At 43.1% G+C, this 16,725-nt stretch overlaps 1 protein-coding gene across 1 annotated transcript in view; it reads right to left on the bottom strand.

Moving 5' to 3' along the window:
- The window catches only part of LOC140722182 (uncharacterized), a 36,366-nt gene extending 32,597 nt beyond the window's left edge, over nt 1–3,769 (bottom strand). Inside the window, exons 1-3 of the mRNA XM_073036973.1 lie at nt 3,553–3,769; nt 2,279–2,350; nt 990–1,109 (exon numbers count right to left, since the gene is read on the bottom strand). Of these exons, the coding sequence (XP_072893074.1) occupies nt 990–1,109; nt 2,279–2,350; nt 3,553–3,619 (259 nt within the window). The 5' untranslated portion in view covers nt 3,620–3,769. The remainder of the gene's footprint in view (nt 1–989; nt 1,110–2,278; nt 2,351–3,552) is intronic.
- Nucleotides 3,770–16,725: the final 12,956 nt, after the last annotated feature.

Raw genomic sequence — 16,725 nt, 5'->3', positions numbered from 1 at the left:
AAAGAAGGGGAATGCAATGCTGGAATTCATTTCTGGAGTAATTCAGTTCTAGGAGCAGGGATGTGTTGTTGAGGCTCTATAAGACACTGGTAAGACCTCACTTGGAATACTATGTGCAGTTTTGGGCTCCTTATTTAAGAAGTGCTGTGCTGACGTTGGAGAGGGTTCAGAGAAGATTCACTGGAATGAATCCGGGAATGAGAGGGTTAACATTTGAGGAACGTTTGACCGCTCTTGTACTGTACACCTTGGAGTTGAGAAGAATGTGGGGGGACCTCATAGAAACATTTCGAACGTTGAAAGACATGGACAGAGTGGATGTGTCAAAGTTGTTCCCCATGGTGGGGGAGACTATTACGAGAGGACATGACCTACGGATTGAAGGGCGCCCATTCAGAACAGAGATGCGAAGATTTTTTTTTTTTTTTTTTTGCCAGAGGGCGGCAGTGGAGTTCAGATCATGGGGTGTATTTAAGGCAGAGTTTGATAGTTATCTGTGTAGCCAGAGCATCAAAGGTTATGCTGAGAAGGCGGGGGAGGGGGAACAAATGGGAGAATAGATCAGCTCATGATAAAATGGCGGAGCAGACTCGATGGGCCGACTTGCTCTCCTCTGCTTCTTTGTCGTATGGTCTTATAATATTATGATGGGTATACAGAGAGTGAATGCAAGCAGGCTTTTTCCACTGTGGCTAGGGGAGAAAAAAAAAACAGAGGACATGGGTTAAGGGTGAAAGGGGAAAAGTGTAAAGGAACATGCGGCGGGGCCTCTTCACACAGAGAGCGGTAGGGAGTGTGCAATGAGCTGCCAGATGAAGTGATGAATGCAGGATCACTTTTAATATTTAAGAAAAACTTGAACAGGTACATGGAATGACGGGTATGGAGGGATATGGTCCAGGTGCAGGAGACAGATGCATTAGAAACTAGGACTCTTGCGACTATAACACGTGACCCGGCAGACGGACGTCATCATTGTGAACTCTGACCTGTTTGTACAGTGGTTGGCAGTCCGCCGGGTCCCGAGGAAATGGGAGGATCTTCGTCCTCAACGATGCGGGTTTCCTCTTTCCGAAAGTTCAGCTCTGAGTAAGTGGAGGTCACACCGTCTCGGAGAGAGAGGGAAAGAGAGAACAGTTAATAAAGAGGGTGAGAGCGGTAGAGATTGGGTGAGGGAGTCGGGGAGAGAGAGAAGAGCAAGGGGTGAGGGAAGAGAAAGAGGGTTTAAGAGAGTAGGAGAGAAGGGGTGAGACAGCGAGCGAGAGAGAGTGAGGGTGGTGGAGACAGAGAGAAGACGATAACGACGGACAAAGATGGGAGAGCGCGATGCGGGCATTGGGCAGGAAAATGCGACAGAAAGAACTGGGAGAGAGAACGGGGAGAAAAGGGGAGAGAGTGAGAGAAAGGGGGTAGAGGGGGAGAGCGGAGTGAGAGGTGTGAGAGATAAATGGAGGGGACTGAGAAGGGAGAGGGTGGAAGTGGTAACGAGAACAAGAGAATTTCAACGAGAGGGGAACGAGCGAGGGTGGCAGAGTGTCGGGAGCGGGAGAGAGGGGTGGATAGAGGAGGGGAAGGTGTGAGGGGAGATGAGCGGGAAACAGCGACAGAGAAGAACAGGTGGGAAGAACGGGCAGAGCTGACGGGGTTATAAGAGTGAGCAGAGATAGAGCGAAAGAGTGTGAGGGAAGGACCGAGAGCGGTAGAGACGGTGACTGTGATAGAGGAGAGACGGGGGCAATGAGAGAGTGCGAAGAGAAGGGGACAGTGGGAGACAGCAGGGGAAAAAGAGTGAGAAAGAAACAGGGGAGGAAGGCAAAGAGGAGACGGGGTAAGAGAAGGGGAAGGAGAGAAAAGACAGTGGGGTTAGAAAAGGGAGAGAGGTGTTAAAGTTTTATACCGCACTCCCTCCTCACCGTCTCTTCCACTGTGCTCCCTCCTCACCACAACGGCACGACATTAACTCATTTCCACCACTTCCGTGAGACAAAGCTCGCTCCTTATTGCCCCTTCCTCCACTCGCCCTATACCATGCCATCTTTCCACAGCACTCCTTCCACACTCCATCCGACGGTGCTACCTCTATTTCGCCCCTCCCAGGGCACAACATTCCGCACCGACCATCAAAGAGAGTTCCCCCTCTACGCATCTCTCACGCCTTCCCTCCGTTTTATTCTGAAACAGGGAATCATTAGGGTAAACTGTACGTTTGCCCTGAGATCTCTCGACAGGATCGGATACGTCACCTAAACAGGTACAAACTAACAAAGATGAAACTGACCTCGATCTGTCCGGATCCGGGGCACCGAGGGGGTCTTGAAATTAACTTCCACGTACGATACATCAGGTTCAGCTGGGGACAGAAAATTGAGAGTCAGACAGAGAGTGAAGCTCCCAGCTCACAGTCCCATCCCACACTCTCAGGTTCAGACACAGAGTGAATCTCCCTCCACACCGTCCCATCTCACACTCCCGGGGTCTGACACAGAGTGAATCTTACTCCACACCGTCCCATCACACACTCCCGGGGCCAGACACAGAGTGAAGCACCCAGCTCACCGTCCCATCCCACAATCCCAGGTTCAGACACAGAGTGAATCTCCCTCCACACCGTCCCTTTACACATTCCTGTGGTCAGACACAGAGTGAATCTTACTTCACACCGTCCCATCACACACTCCCGGTGTCAGACACAGAGTGAAGCTCCCAGCGCACCGTCCAATCACACACTCCCAGGGACAGACACACAGTGAAGAACTCTCCACACCGTCCCATCACACGCTCCCGGGTTCAGACACAGAGTGAATCTACCTCCACACCGTCCCATCACAATCTCCCGGGTCAGACACAGAGTGAATCTCCCTCCGTCCCATCACACACTCCCGGGGTCAGACACAGAGTGAATCTCCCTCCACACCGTCCCATCTCACACTCCCGGGGTCTGACACAGAGTGAATCTTACTCCACACCGTCCCATCACACACTCCCGGGGCCAGACACAGAGTGAAGCACCCAGCTCACCGTCCCATCCCACAATCCCAGGTTCAGACACAGAGTGAATCTCCCTCCACACCGTCCCTTTACACATTCCTGTGGTCAGACACAGAGTGAATCTTACTTCACACCGTCCCATCACACACTCCCGGTGTCAGACACAGAGTGAAGCTCCCAGCGCACCGTCCAATCACACACTCCCAGGGACAGACACACAGTGAAGAACTCTCCACACCGTCCCATCACACGCTCCCGGGTTCAGACACAGAGTGAATCTCCCTCCACACCGTCCCATCACAAACTCCCGGGTCAGACACAGAGTGAATCTCCCTCCGTCCCATCACACACTCCCGGGGTCAGACACAGAGTGAATCTCCCTCCACACCGTCCCATCGCACACTCCCGGGGTCAGACAAGGCTGAATCTCCCACCACCCCGTCCCATCTCACACTCCCGGGGTCTGACATAGAGTGAATCTCCCTCCGGACAGCCCCATCACACCCACCCCGTGGTCAAGCAAAAATTGAATCTCCCTCACAACATATTTCTGCCCTCCCTTACATCGGGAAGGAGTCTCTGAGTCCGTTTTTGTGAACTTCACATTCATGTAAGTCTCGCTGTCGTCCATTCTGTCGAGGGTTCTCTGCGTCTCTGAGCTCAGAAAGGGAAGTAACCGTTGTCAAAGGAAGTCCGTGTTTACAGGGGAGTTTGACCGGCAGCAACAAACACCAGATGAGTTGTTGATAAAGAGACAGGCCGAGAGAAGGGGGAGGAGGTGTCGGGCAGGAGGCAGATGGAGGGTGTGAATGTGCGTGTTCTCGAGAGGTAAGAACGGCGGGGGGAGGAGTTGTGAGGATGGGGAGAAAGAGGAGGAGTGGAGAATGAGGGAGTATGGGTAAGTCAGAGAGGGAGACATTGGTGACAGTGGGCAGAGAGGGAGGAGCGGAGATAAAAAGGGGGAGTGTCAGATGATGGAGAGAATGCGTATAGAGAGGGGGAAGCGGCGGGGAATATTTGCAAGAATTTAGGGATGAGAGGGAGAAAGCAGAGGGCGGGGTGACGGTGGAAAGAAAGTGAGAGAGAGAGAAAGGGACATGGAGTGGGAGAAGAGTAAGTAAGGGAGGACAGAGAGTGTTACGGGGGGATGAGGGATGCAGGGGAGGGACGATGGAGGGGATGGAAAGAGGAGAGGGAGAAAAGAGTGGAAGAAGGAGATTAGAGAGGGATGAGACGAGTGAAGAAGAAGTGAAAGGAGGGATATGTGTCACTCTTGCAGAGCCTCTGTTGACCGGATGAATTTTATCCTATCTCTCTCCAAAGCTATTGTAAAGAAGATAAAATTATGTTTATCTCCAAAAAGGTCTCCCACTGACTGTTCTGATACCTGACCAAGTTCATTTCCCAATGCCATATCAAGTGCATCCTCTCCTCTTATGGGCTTATCTACATATTATGTCAAGAAAACTTCATGAACACACCTAACAAACTCGACTCATCTAAATGCCTTGCTCCAGGGAGATACCAAATGATATTTGGGAAATAAAAATCTCCCATCGCGACATCTTTGTTATTATTTACCCTTCTAGGATTTGTTTTCCTATCTAGTCTTCAATATCCCTGTTTCTATCGGGCAGCCTATAAAAACACCCGGTAAAGTTATTGCCTCCTTACTGTACGGAACCTCCACCCACAGAGATTCCGTAGATATTGCCCTATGGTGTCCAACTTTTCTGGAGCTTAGTCACGATCTCTGATCAGCAGTGCCAGCCCCCATCTCTTTTCAGTTCCTCCCAGTACTTTCTGACACATCTGAACCCCGGCACCTGAAGTAACCATACCTGTCTCTGAGCATCCAAGTATCTGTAACGGTCACCACATCATATCTCCAAAGGAGATAGTGGTCACACACTACATCTTTTACCAAAGCATCGAAGAGGGATAGGAGGAGATAAGTTAGCAAAGCGTTTAGTTGGAATCGGGGGAAATATGAGGCTATTAGGCAGGAGATTGGAAGCAATAGCTGACAATAGGCAATCGACAACAGTTACAGGAGTAGGTCATTCGGCCCTTCGAACCAGATCCGCTATTAGCTGTGATCATGGCTGAATTGTGATCAATTGTACTCAGAAATGATTGAACGAAATGTGGCAAATGATATTAGGTACTTTCCAATGTGACAAGGAAGTTAGGGTAGCGTACAGGAACAGTGCTGTACAAAGGCTGTTGCAAATCTAGTCAAGAATTAAGGAAGGCCTTAGGAAAGGTTCAAAAGAGTAGTTGATGACAGAGATATCGGAGATTATAAAGCCAGCAGCAGTGGACCTAAGAAAGAAATTAGGAGAGCCTGAATGGGGCATGAGAAGGCCTTGCAAAACGGGATTAAGGTAAACCGCAGGGCACTCTATACGTATGTGAAGAACAAGAGAATAGGACGGATCAAGTGTGACAATAGAAAAGTGTGTATGGAACTGGAGGAGATAGCAGAGGTACATAATGACTACTTTGCCGCAGAATTCACTTGAATAAAGAATTCTGGCGATTGTAAGGATGACAGAGCGGACTGAAATGCTTGAGCATGTAGATATTGATAAAGACAATATGCAGGAGCTTTCACAAAACATCAAGTTGCATGGGTCACCAAAGACAACCAGGCTACTGTGGGAGCCGAAGGAGGAGATTGCTGAGCCTCTGGCGATGATGTTTGCATCATCGATGGGAATGGAAGCGATTCCGGAGGATTGGGGGGTTGTGGATTTTGTCCCTTTGTTCAAGAAAGGGAGTAGAGATATCCCAGAAAACTATCGACCAATGAGTCTTACTTCAGTGGTTGTTAAGTTGATGGAGCGGTTGATGGTAGCGTTTATGAACATTTGGAGAGACATAATATGATTAGCAATAGTCAGCAAGGATTTTTTAAAGGCAACGACACACACAAAATGCTGGTTGAACACAGCAGGCCAGACAGCATCTATGAGGAGAAGCACTATCGACGTTTCAGAGAGATCTTGGGGTTCGAGTCCATGGACGCTCAAAGCTGCTACCTTGTTGTGATACCTGTGGTTAAGAAAGCATACGGTGCATTGACCTTCATCAATCGTCAGATTGAATTTAGGAGCAGAGAGACGATGTTGCAAATACTTAGGACCCTGGTCGGAACATACTTGGAGGACTGTGCTCAGTTCAGGTCACCTCATTACAGGAAGGATGTGGAAACGATAGAAAGGATGCAGAGGAGATCTGGAAGGATGTTCCCCTGATTGCGGAGCATGTCGTATCAGAATAGGTTCAGTGAATACGGCCATATTTCCTTGGAGTGACAGAGGATGAGGGATGACCTGATCAGGTGTGTACGATAATGGGAGATTTGATCGTGTGGATATCAGAGGCTTTTTCCCAGGGCTGAAATGGATAGCACGAGAAGGGGCAGTTTTAAGGTGCTTGGAAGTAGGGAGAGAGGGGATGTCAGGGGTATTGTTTTTTGGTCCGGTGAGTGTGGTGAGTGTGCGGAATGGCAACGGTGGTGGAAGCCGATACGATAGGCTCGTTTAACAGACTCCTGGACAGGGAAATGGGGCTCAGTAAAACCTTTGGTAATTTCGAAGGTAAGGACATATTGACAGAGTTTGTCGGCCGAAGCGCCTGTATTGTGATTTCGGCATTTTCTGTGTTTCTGTGTTTTTATGACGGCTGGGAGGAGTGGACTAAGCAGAGTGCGTCCGAGGGTCGGCTACTCTCGGGAGAGGTCGACGGGAACAAATGAACGACAGTGTGAGCTCCAACGTTTGCACATTAGACTGTCTCATGAGAAGGTGCACCTTTCTTTTTTTATGTTGCTTTACTGATAGGTAGTCAAATTACGAATTATAAAGCTTAATTGTTCACTCTCATATTGTATACTCTTTGTAAACATCGCCGAACGTCCACCCAAATGAGATTTCGTAAGTTTCTCGGTCCGGGGGCTACCATCACCCGGATGAAGCCGGGAGCCGAACCGATGATTGCATTCCCACTAATTGTTATTTTCTGCTAAGCCCTTTCTTTAGCTTTTACAAGAACTTTGAGTTCCCTTTTCGGTCAGAATTGGATACTTCTTGAGAACTGAGAACTTCTTTATTTTTGGAACACACATGTCCTGCACCTTCCTCATTTTTCACAGAAACGAAAGCAATTGCTGCTGTGCTGACAACCCTTGCAGATGTGGTTGGAGAAATGGCAGATGAGTTCAACCTGGACAAATAGAAAGATAAAGCACACTATTAAAGACAAGACAGTGTCGATGAGCAGAGGGATCTTACGGTCCGTGTTTGTAGCTCCATGAACGTGGCTCCACAGTTTGCAGACGATATGAGGATAAATGGAGGGGAAGGTAGTTTTGAGGAAGTAGATAGACTACAGAAGGGCTTAGACAAGGCAAAGAAATAGCAGATGTACCGCTGTGTTGAAACATGCATGATCATGCACTTTGGGAGAAAATAAAATGGTTGACTATTTTCTAAATGGAGAGGAAACACAAAAAAAGCAGAGATTCACGGGGACTTTAAAGTCCTTGTGCGGGATTCCCTAAGGTTTTTTAGGGAAGTCCAATTTGCAGACTGAATGTAGAAATCTACAGCACATTCCCGGCCCCTCAGCCCACAATGTTGTGCCGATGATGTAACCTTCTCAGGTTGAGTCTGTGATGAGGAGGGCAAATGCATGTCAGCATTTCGACTCGAATATAAAAGGAAAGGTGCGATGCTGAGATTTATAAAGCACTGGTGAGGCCTCACGTGGAGTATTGTGAACAGTTCTGGGCCTCTTATCTTATAAAGATGTTGCTCAAAGGGGAGAGGGTTCAAACGAGGTTCACAAAAATGCTTACAAGATTGAAGGGCCTCATATGAGAAGTGCTTGATATATCTAGGTCTGCACTCTGGAATTTCGAAGGAAGAAGCGTGACCCCATTGAAATCTGTTTATTTAAATTCCTTGATCGAGTGGTTGTGGAGAGGATAGTTTCTATGGTTGGGGAGTCGAAGACCAGCGGACAAAGACTTGGAAGAGTGGCGCGACCATTTAGAACAGAGACGAGGAAAAATGTATTTAGCCAGAGAGCGGTGAATCTGTGGATTTCCTTGCCACAGGCAGCCGTGGAGGCCAAGGCTAAGATTTCCTTTTGCATATTTATATCAACGGTTCAGGGCTTGAAGGACTACTGGCAGAAGGCAATGGATTGAGGCTGATAAGTAAATTGGATCATCCACCATGAAATGGTGGAGCAGACTCAATGGGCCAAATGGTCTAATTTTTTCTACTGAATCTTACATTCTTATGATAAGTTACTTTGTTTTATTGTTGCAAAAATAAAAAATGCAGTTGCTAAACTTGACTAACTGAAGATTGTGGCGACAGGATAAGATGCAGACGCTGCCTTGCTTGTGCGAGCTAACAAAAGCTAACCACATTTTATACCAAGAATGAGGTCATGTTAACTTTTCTGCGAAACTGTCTTGGTAATGGAGGAACTGACAGCAGATGTGCAGTTCTAATTTTGTGCACCTCCCGGAATCATTCGTAGTCTGGCTAATATCCAACAAGTGCTTCCTGAAATCGCTCACTGAGTATATTTGGCTGTTGGCTATCGCCCAAAATTCGCTGTCTAAATTTAAGATATAACCTGAATTTGGCGGAGTCGTAAGGCAACGTGATCACGAATTCAAGTGTTAACCGTACACCGATGTCTACGCCTTTATTTCTCTTTGATCGCGGGATAAATAATTGTCTGTCCTTTCTTTAGCTTTTACAAGAGCCCTGAGTTCCCTTTTCGGCCACAATTGAATACTTCTTGAGAATCGAGTACTTCTCCATTTTTAGGAATACACATGTCCAGCACCTTCCTCATTTTTTTTCCGCAGAAGTTAAATCCATTGCTGCTCTGCTGACATCCCTTGCAGATATGGTTGGAAAAATGACAGTGGAGTTCAACACGGACAAAGACAAACATATAGCACACTATTAAAGACAAAACCGTGTCGATGAGCAGAGGGGCTTTGCGCTCCGTGTCCATAGATCCCTGAACGCGGCTACATATTTTGCAGACCAAATGAGGACAAGTGGAGTGGTAGGTAGTTTCGAGGAAGTAGGCAGGCTACAGAAGGACTTAGAGAGGGCAAAGAAATGGCAGATGGACTACTGTGTGAGGTGTTGCACTTTGGAAGGAAAAAACAAGGTAGAACATACAATGTTAATGATAAGGCACCAAGGACTACAGTGGAAAACAGGGATCGGGGAATACAGATATATAATTCGCTAAAAGTAGCTTCACAGGTAGATATGGTAGTAAAGAGAGCTTTTGGTACATTGGCCTTTCTAAATCAGTCTAATTCAGTATAAGACTTGGAATGTTATGGTGAGGTTATATAAGGCATTGGTGAGGCCGAATTTGGAGTATTGTGTGCACTTTTAGTCACCAAATTACAAAACCGATATTAATAAGGTTGAAAGAGTGCAGAGAAGGTTTACAAGGATGTTCCCGGGACTTGAGAAACTGAGTTACAGAGAAAGGTTGAATAGTTTTGGACTGTACTCACCGGAACGTAGAAGAATGAGGGGAGACATGATAGAGGTGTATACAATTATTATGGGTATAGATAGAGTGAATGCAGGCAGGATTTTTCAAATGAGGCGAGGGGACAAAAAAATCAGAGGTCAAGGGTTAAGGGTGAAGGGTGAAAAGTTTAAAGTGAACTTTAGGGGGGCTTCTTCGCACAGAGAGTGGTGCGAGTGTGGAATGTGCTGCCAGATAAAGTGGTAACTGCCGGCTCACTTTTAACATTTAAGAAATAACTTGGACAGGTACATGGATGAGAGGTGTATGGAGGAATATGGTCCAAGTGTAGGTCTGTGGGACTAGGCAGAAAAATGGTTCGGCACAGCCAAGAAGGGCCGAAAGGCCTGTTTTTGTGCAGTAATCTTCTATGGTTCTGTGGTTTATAAATGACAGACCACATCGCCTCAAACTCCTAACGTTGTAATCCCTTCTGTTACGGGAGAGCCATAGGTGGGGATGAAAGCAAGTGGCGATTAAATTCTCGAACACACTCCGACTCAGACTTGAAATAAACAGGACAACAATGAAATCGAAAGATAAAGTCACAAACAGCAGTACAAGACATGGATCTCCTACGGTTGAGAGCTGAGATCTCAGCCTGAGGCCTTTAAGGACATAGATTCCATGAAGGAAGATTGGCAGATAATAAATGGCAGTCCGAGTCTTAAAGGGAAAGAGACACCTTACTACGCTCCGCCACCTGGATGTTTGACGCTGTCCGGTCGGGAACATGACACCTTATTCGCATCTGGCTGAATGTGTTGGGTCTAATGTAGATGTTCTGAGATGCTGACAGCTAGATTGCCAGGAACTTCAAATCATTGGGAGTGGCAGATTTAAGCCATTTGGCCCATCGGGTCTGCTCCAACATTTGATCTTCGCTGATCAAGTTGGCTGAATCCCAATGAAACTCCCACTAAAAATATGCCCAGTAACCTCTTCTCCATGGGCGTCTGTGGCAACGAATTCCACAGGTTCACCCCTCTCCGGCAAAATAAATTCCTCCCACTCTCCGTTGTAAATGGACATCCCTCCATTCTGAGGCCGTGTTCTGTAGTTTTAGTATCGCTCCCGCCCCACCTCAGGAAGCCTTATCTCCACACGTACTCTATCGAGGATCTTCAACGTTTGATCGGCTTCAATGAGGTTCTTGTGAAGGATGAACAGTTCTGATGGGCAGAAGGGTGCAAGGTTGCCCACGTCCCCCTCCCCTGGGAGAATTACAAACCGTTACTGTTGCCAGGCTGCTAATGAGAGAGAAAGAGATGGAACAAAAACATACTGGGACTGGAACATTTGCTTCAGACAAGGGCGAGATAACACCGGGGGAGAGAGACAATATTATGACTCCAGTAAGACTCACAGCTCCGGAGACGACTGTTTACTTGGTACTATTCTGTTCATTGAAATTCCTCAGTGGACAGCCGGAGTGGGCTGGTTTGATGGACTAAGCCATTCAAAGCTGATTGACACCTGAGACCCCGTGAGTAGGGATAAAAGTGAGGTCTGGGGAGACAGCCCTCAGACACATGAGGAGACGCACCAAGAGATACACTAGTGAGCACTGTTTAAGGATTGGAACCCATGAGAAAGTGTGGGGGCATCGGAGACCGAACGAAGGATCGGTCAATTTTAACTCACAGTGTTTATAGCGAGGCCGGTGGGGGCTTGTGTGTGTGTCCACCCTTGCCTGGGTGACGAGTCAACCATGGAAGAACGGTCTAGCTAATGGACAGAGGGGTCATACCTGAATGGCCACAACAACACATCGAAGAATCAAGAAAGTAAATGAAGGTTTGCAAGACAATAGCTGTTACTGTTTGCTCTCTCTCTCTCTCTCTTCTCTCTCTCTCTCTCTCTCTCTCTCTCTCTCTCTCTCTCTCTCTCTCTCTCTCTCTCTCTCTCTCTCTCTCCAACAATTACAACACATCGACCAACAACTACCTCAACCTGTATGAACGAACTGAACTTTATATTCACATATGACAATTCATTATCTCCTAGACATCGATAGAGCTTGTTTATTATTGATTATTATTATACCCACACTTTTAGGTTTAGGATTGCTAACGTGTATTCTCTGTATATTTGCATTGTTGATATTGATTTGTATATTTTACTAATAAACACTGTTTGGAAAATAGTACCAGACTCCAACGGACACTTCTATCTTTGCTGGTAAGACACCCAGTTACGGGGAACGTAACAAGGTCAAGGAAGATAATCAGCGTTTTTTTTAAGGTTTTTAGAAAGATCAACTGTTTCATTCTAACTCACCGACCGAACTGAAAGGCGTTTCAATTTTCATAGACACCTCGATCTCATTTGTTCATTAGATAGATAGATAGATAGATAGATGGATAGATAGATAGATAGATAGATAGATAGATAGATAGATAGATAGATAGATAGATAGATAGATAGATAGATAGATAGATAGATAGATAGATACTTTATTCATCCCCATGGGGAAATTCAACTTTTTTTCCAATGTCCCATACACTTGTTGTAGCAAAACTAATTACATACAATACTTAACTCAGTAATAATATGAAATGCATCTAAATCGCTAACTCAAAAAGCATTAATAATAGCTTTTAAAAAAAGTTCTTAAGTCCTGGCAGTTGAATTGTAAAGCCTAATGGCATTGGGGAGTATTGACCTCTTCATCCTGTCTGAGGAGCATTGCATCGATAGTAACCTGTCGCTGAAACTGTTTCTCTGTCTCTGGATGGTGCTATGTAGAGGATGTTCAGGGTTTTCCATAATTGACCGTAGCCTACTCAGCGCCCTTCGCTCAGCTACCGATGCTAAACTCTCCAGTACTTTGCCCACGACAGAGCCCGCCTTCCTTACCAGCTTATTAAGACGTGAGGCGTCCCTCTTCTTGATGCTTCCTCCCCAACACGCCACCACAAAGAAGAGAGTGCTCTCAACAACTGACCTATAGAACATCTTCAGCATCTCACTGCAGACATTGAATGACGCCAACCTTCTAAGGAAGTACAGTCGACTCTGTGCCTTCCTGCACAAGGCATCTGTGTTGGCAGTCCAGTCTAGCTTCTCGTCTAACTGTACTCCCAGATACTTGTAGGTCTTAACCTGCTCCACACATTCTCCATTAATGATCACTGGCTCCATATGAGGCCTAGATCTCCTAAAGTCCACCACCATCTCCTTGGTCTTGGTGATATTGAGACGCAGGTAGTTTGAGTTGCACCATATAACATATTATAACATAATCTCAGAACATATGGTAGATTTCTATTAATTATCGGTTTACTTTATAAACAAAAGGTAGATTTGGTTAACATTTATGCACCGAGTACTGACTATCTTGAATCATTTAAGGATATATTTGTACCTCTTCTACATTTAAATGAATATATGTTAATAGTGGGCGGAGATTTTAAATGTTGTCTGAATACTGTGATGGATAGGTCTGCTCCCAATCAGGTACTTCCAAACAAATCTGCTACTTTTATTAATTCATTTTAGCTGACTCGAGAATTTTAGAAATTTGGAGGGTTTTACATCCTAATGTATTTCATTTTTTCATAAATATCATAATTAGAATCGATACCTTCTTTATTGATTCGCGATTAGTTTCGTCTATAACTGCGTGTGCGGATGATGCAATCGCCATTTCTGATCATGTCCCTTTGAAATTATCAATTAAATTGATGTAACTTTTAGAAATAGACAATGGCGATTCAACTCTATTTTGCTACAGGATTTAAATGTTGTTAATTTCATTAAAGAACAGATTGATTTTTTCTTTTCAACTAACTCAACGGAAGAAATTTCCGGTGGGCTATTGTGGGATACCTTTATATTATATATCCGTGGGAAAATTATTTCATACTCTGCAGAATTGTAAAAACGAATTAATAGTGAAATATGTACATTGTTTGATAAGAATAAGGACATTGATAAATATTCCATTGTTTCCAATCTGGAGATTTATGAAGAAAGAGTTGAACTTCAGATGCAACACAGTTTGTTAATACCATCCCAGATTGAAAACCAATTACTTAAAACTAAGAGTCAATTTTATATACATGGTAATAAATCCAGTAATTTATTGGTCAAATATTGAAAGCTGCTTCGGCGAAACGTCTGATTAATAAAGTTCGCATACGTGAGGTATTTTGATGGTTGACCATGATGAGATTAATTATTCTTAATTAATTAATTAAACTGATGAACGTTTAGCAGTAGATGTGCCCATTACTAAAGAGGAAATAAAGAAAGCAATTTTTTCGATGAACTCTGGTAAAACACCTTACCCGTTTGGGTATATATCTGAATTTTAAAAATCTTTTTCTGATTTACTTTCTCCCTGGTTATGTAGAATTTTTGAAGATGCTTTATTTGTAGTTATATTACCACAAACCTTTTAGGAAGCATCTTTTTCTCTAATTGGTAAAAAAGACAAAGATCCCACTTAATGTGTATCATACAGACGTATATCTTTTTTGAATGTGGATTCTAAAATCCATACCAAAATATTAGCAATTAGATTAGAGAAGAAATGGCCTGAAATTGTCTCCGAGTATGTCAGGATTTGTTAAAAATCGTAATTCGCATTTTAATGTTAGGAGGTTAATGAACATTGTATACGTAACTTCATCTAATACTCCAGAATGTGTTATTTCGCCTGACGCCAAGAAGTCTTTTGACAGACTTGAATGGGAATATTTTTTTATATACTTCAATAATTTAATTTTAGCCCACAATTTATATCTTAGATTCAACTGATGTATCATACACCTTTGGCCGCTGTATTTTCCAATAATCAGAGATCTCTCTTTTATTAGGCTTTTTCGAGGTACTAGACCGGGTTGACCTTTAAGCCCTTTACTATTTGATATTGCCCTGGTGCCCTTGGAAATCGTTCTTCGTAATTCACACAATATATTTGGAATTATTCCTGGGAATGGGACGCATAATGTTTCACTGTATGCAGATGACCTGTTGATATATACCTCTAACCCAAAGGAATCCATTCCTGCAGTAATAATGGTACTTGCTCAGTTTAGTAGTATTTCTGGTTATATTGAATCTTAATAAGAGTGTCCTTTGCCATTAAATATGAAAGTTTCAATTTATAGACAATCATCATTTGGGTAGTTTACTGATTATTTTATTTATTGTCGTGGTAAAATTGCTAAGAAGCATAAGGACCTATTTAAAGTTTTTTTTAACCCTTAATTAATCATGTTAAACAACTGTTTACTAAATGATCCCCATTGTCGTTATCTTTGATTGGTCGAATTAATGCTATTAAGATGATTATTTTACCTAAATATCTGTATCTGTTTCAGGCGGTATCATTTTTCATTCCTAAATCTTTTTTTTATATTACTAATTCTAAAATTTCTTCATGTATATGGCAGAATAGAAATAGTATTTACAGAAATCAAAAAAGGAAGGTGGATTGGCTTTGCCGAATCTTGGACTTTATTACTGTGCAATTAATATTCGATAATTAACGTTTCGGACAAAAGAGCTGGATGAAACTCAATGTTCACGATGGATGAACCTCGAGAGGGTGTCTGCCCAGGGATTTTCACTGGCTTCTATTTTAGGGCATCCGCTTCCATTTGCACTTACTAAATTGAATAACCCAATGATAAATCCAATAATTAAACACACAGTACGAATATGGTTTCAATTTAGTATTTATTTTTGGATTGAATAAATTTATCCTGTCAAGTTCTATTATATCTTTTTTTTTTCTTTCAAACATCTAGAATTGATCAAGCTTTTTTCTTTTACGCAAAGCAAAGGGAATAACATGTTTTCGTGGTTTATTCATGGATGAATGTTTTATGTCTTTTGAACAGTTGACTAATGAATATAATTTGCCTAGATAGCATTTTTCAGATATTTACTGATTAGAAACTTTCTGAACGCCACTTTAGTAAGCTTTCGGATATCGCAACAAATTGAAATTACAGAAGAAATAAAAAGTAAGTTTAAATCCATATCAGAAGAGCTTAATAGCATTTATTCATGATTTAATTATGAAAATACTCTTGGGTACTTCCGACAAAACAGACTGAGTGGGAAAGAGAATTTCAAATATCTTTATCTACAAAGAAATGGGAGACAATTCAAATAGTTAATACTTCAAGATGTGCCAGACTGTTTGATACAATTTAATGTAGTTCATTGGGCTCATATATCCAAGGATAAGTTTGCTCGTTTTAACTTCCATATAAATCTTGTCTGTGATAGATGTAATTCTTAAGTAGCTCCCTGGCACATATTTTCTGGAATTGTCCTCTCATAGGAAAATATTGGGAAGATATTTTTGATATTATTTCAATAGTTCTGCGTGTTGCTTTACAACCTCATCCTATTACTGCAATTTTTGGACAACCAGTGATAGAATCCACTCATTTATCCTCATCAGCTTGCCGTTCAATTGCATTTGTTACATTAATAGCTAGTAGATCCATTTTACTTAAATAGAAATATTCCAATCCTCCTACAACATTTCATTGGTTTTCCCAAACAATTGCATGGTTAAACTAAAAAAAATAGGAGCGGTAAGAAGGATCCTTCGTTTAAATTTGAAGAAACTTGGCGGAAATTTATTCAATATTTTTTTTAATGATGTAAACTGACACTTTCTGGATCCTTTTTTAGTATTTTTTTGTTCAGGTATAGAGGAACGGAGTTAAAAAAATATAATTTTAGCCGATGGGATATGGCAGCCCAATCTTTGTTTTTGTTTTTTAGTTTAGTTTTTTCATAGTTTGAGGTTCTTTTTTCACTCTTTATAAAATATCTTTTTCACGGCTGGTTACTAAGAGATTGGGAGGCTAAACTACATCTGTTATTTGGAAACTGTGTTTGTACATGTTGACCGTTATTAATGTAATCCCGATCTCTTTGAATCACTGTCATTATTGTTATGTTTACCTATTTGAAACTTAATAAAATGATTGAAAAAGAAAGAAAGAAAAAGGGAAACATAGAGAAGCTACAGCACAATACAGGTCTTTAACCACAAATCTGTGCCGAACATGTACTTAACTTAGAAATTACCCATTGTTACCCATAGCCCTCTAATTTTCCAAGCTCTATTTACCTATCCAAAAAGCTTCCTGCCATCAAGGTAACCGTGCATCCAGT

The sequence above is a fragment of the Hemitrygon akajei genome, unplaced genomic scaffold, assembly GCF_048418815.1.
Source record: "Hemitrygon akajei unplaced genomic scaffold, sHemAka1.3 Scf000071, whole genome shotgun sequence".
Classification (NCBI taxonomy): Eukaryota; Metazoa; Chordata; class Chondrichthyes; order Myliobatiformes; family Dasyatidae; genus Hemitrygon; species Hemitrygon akajei.
The sequence above is the reverse complement of the archived record's forward strand: the minus strand, read 5'-3'. Positions and strand labels throughout refer to the sequence as shown.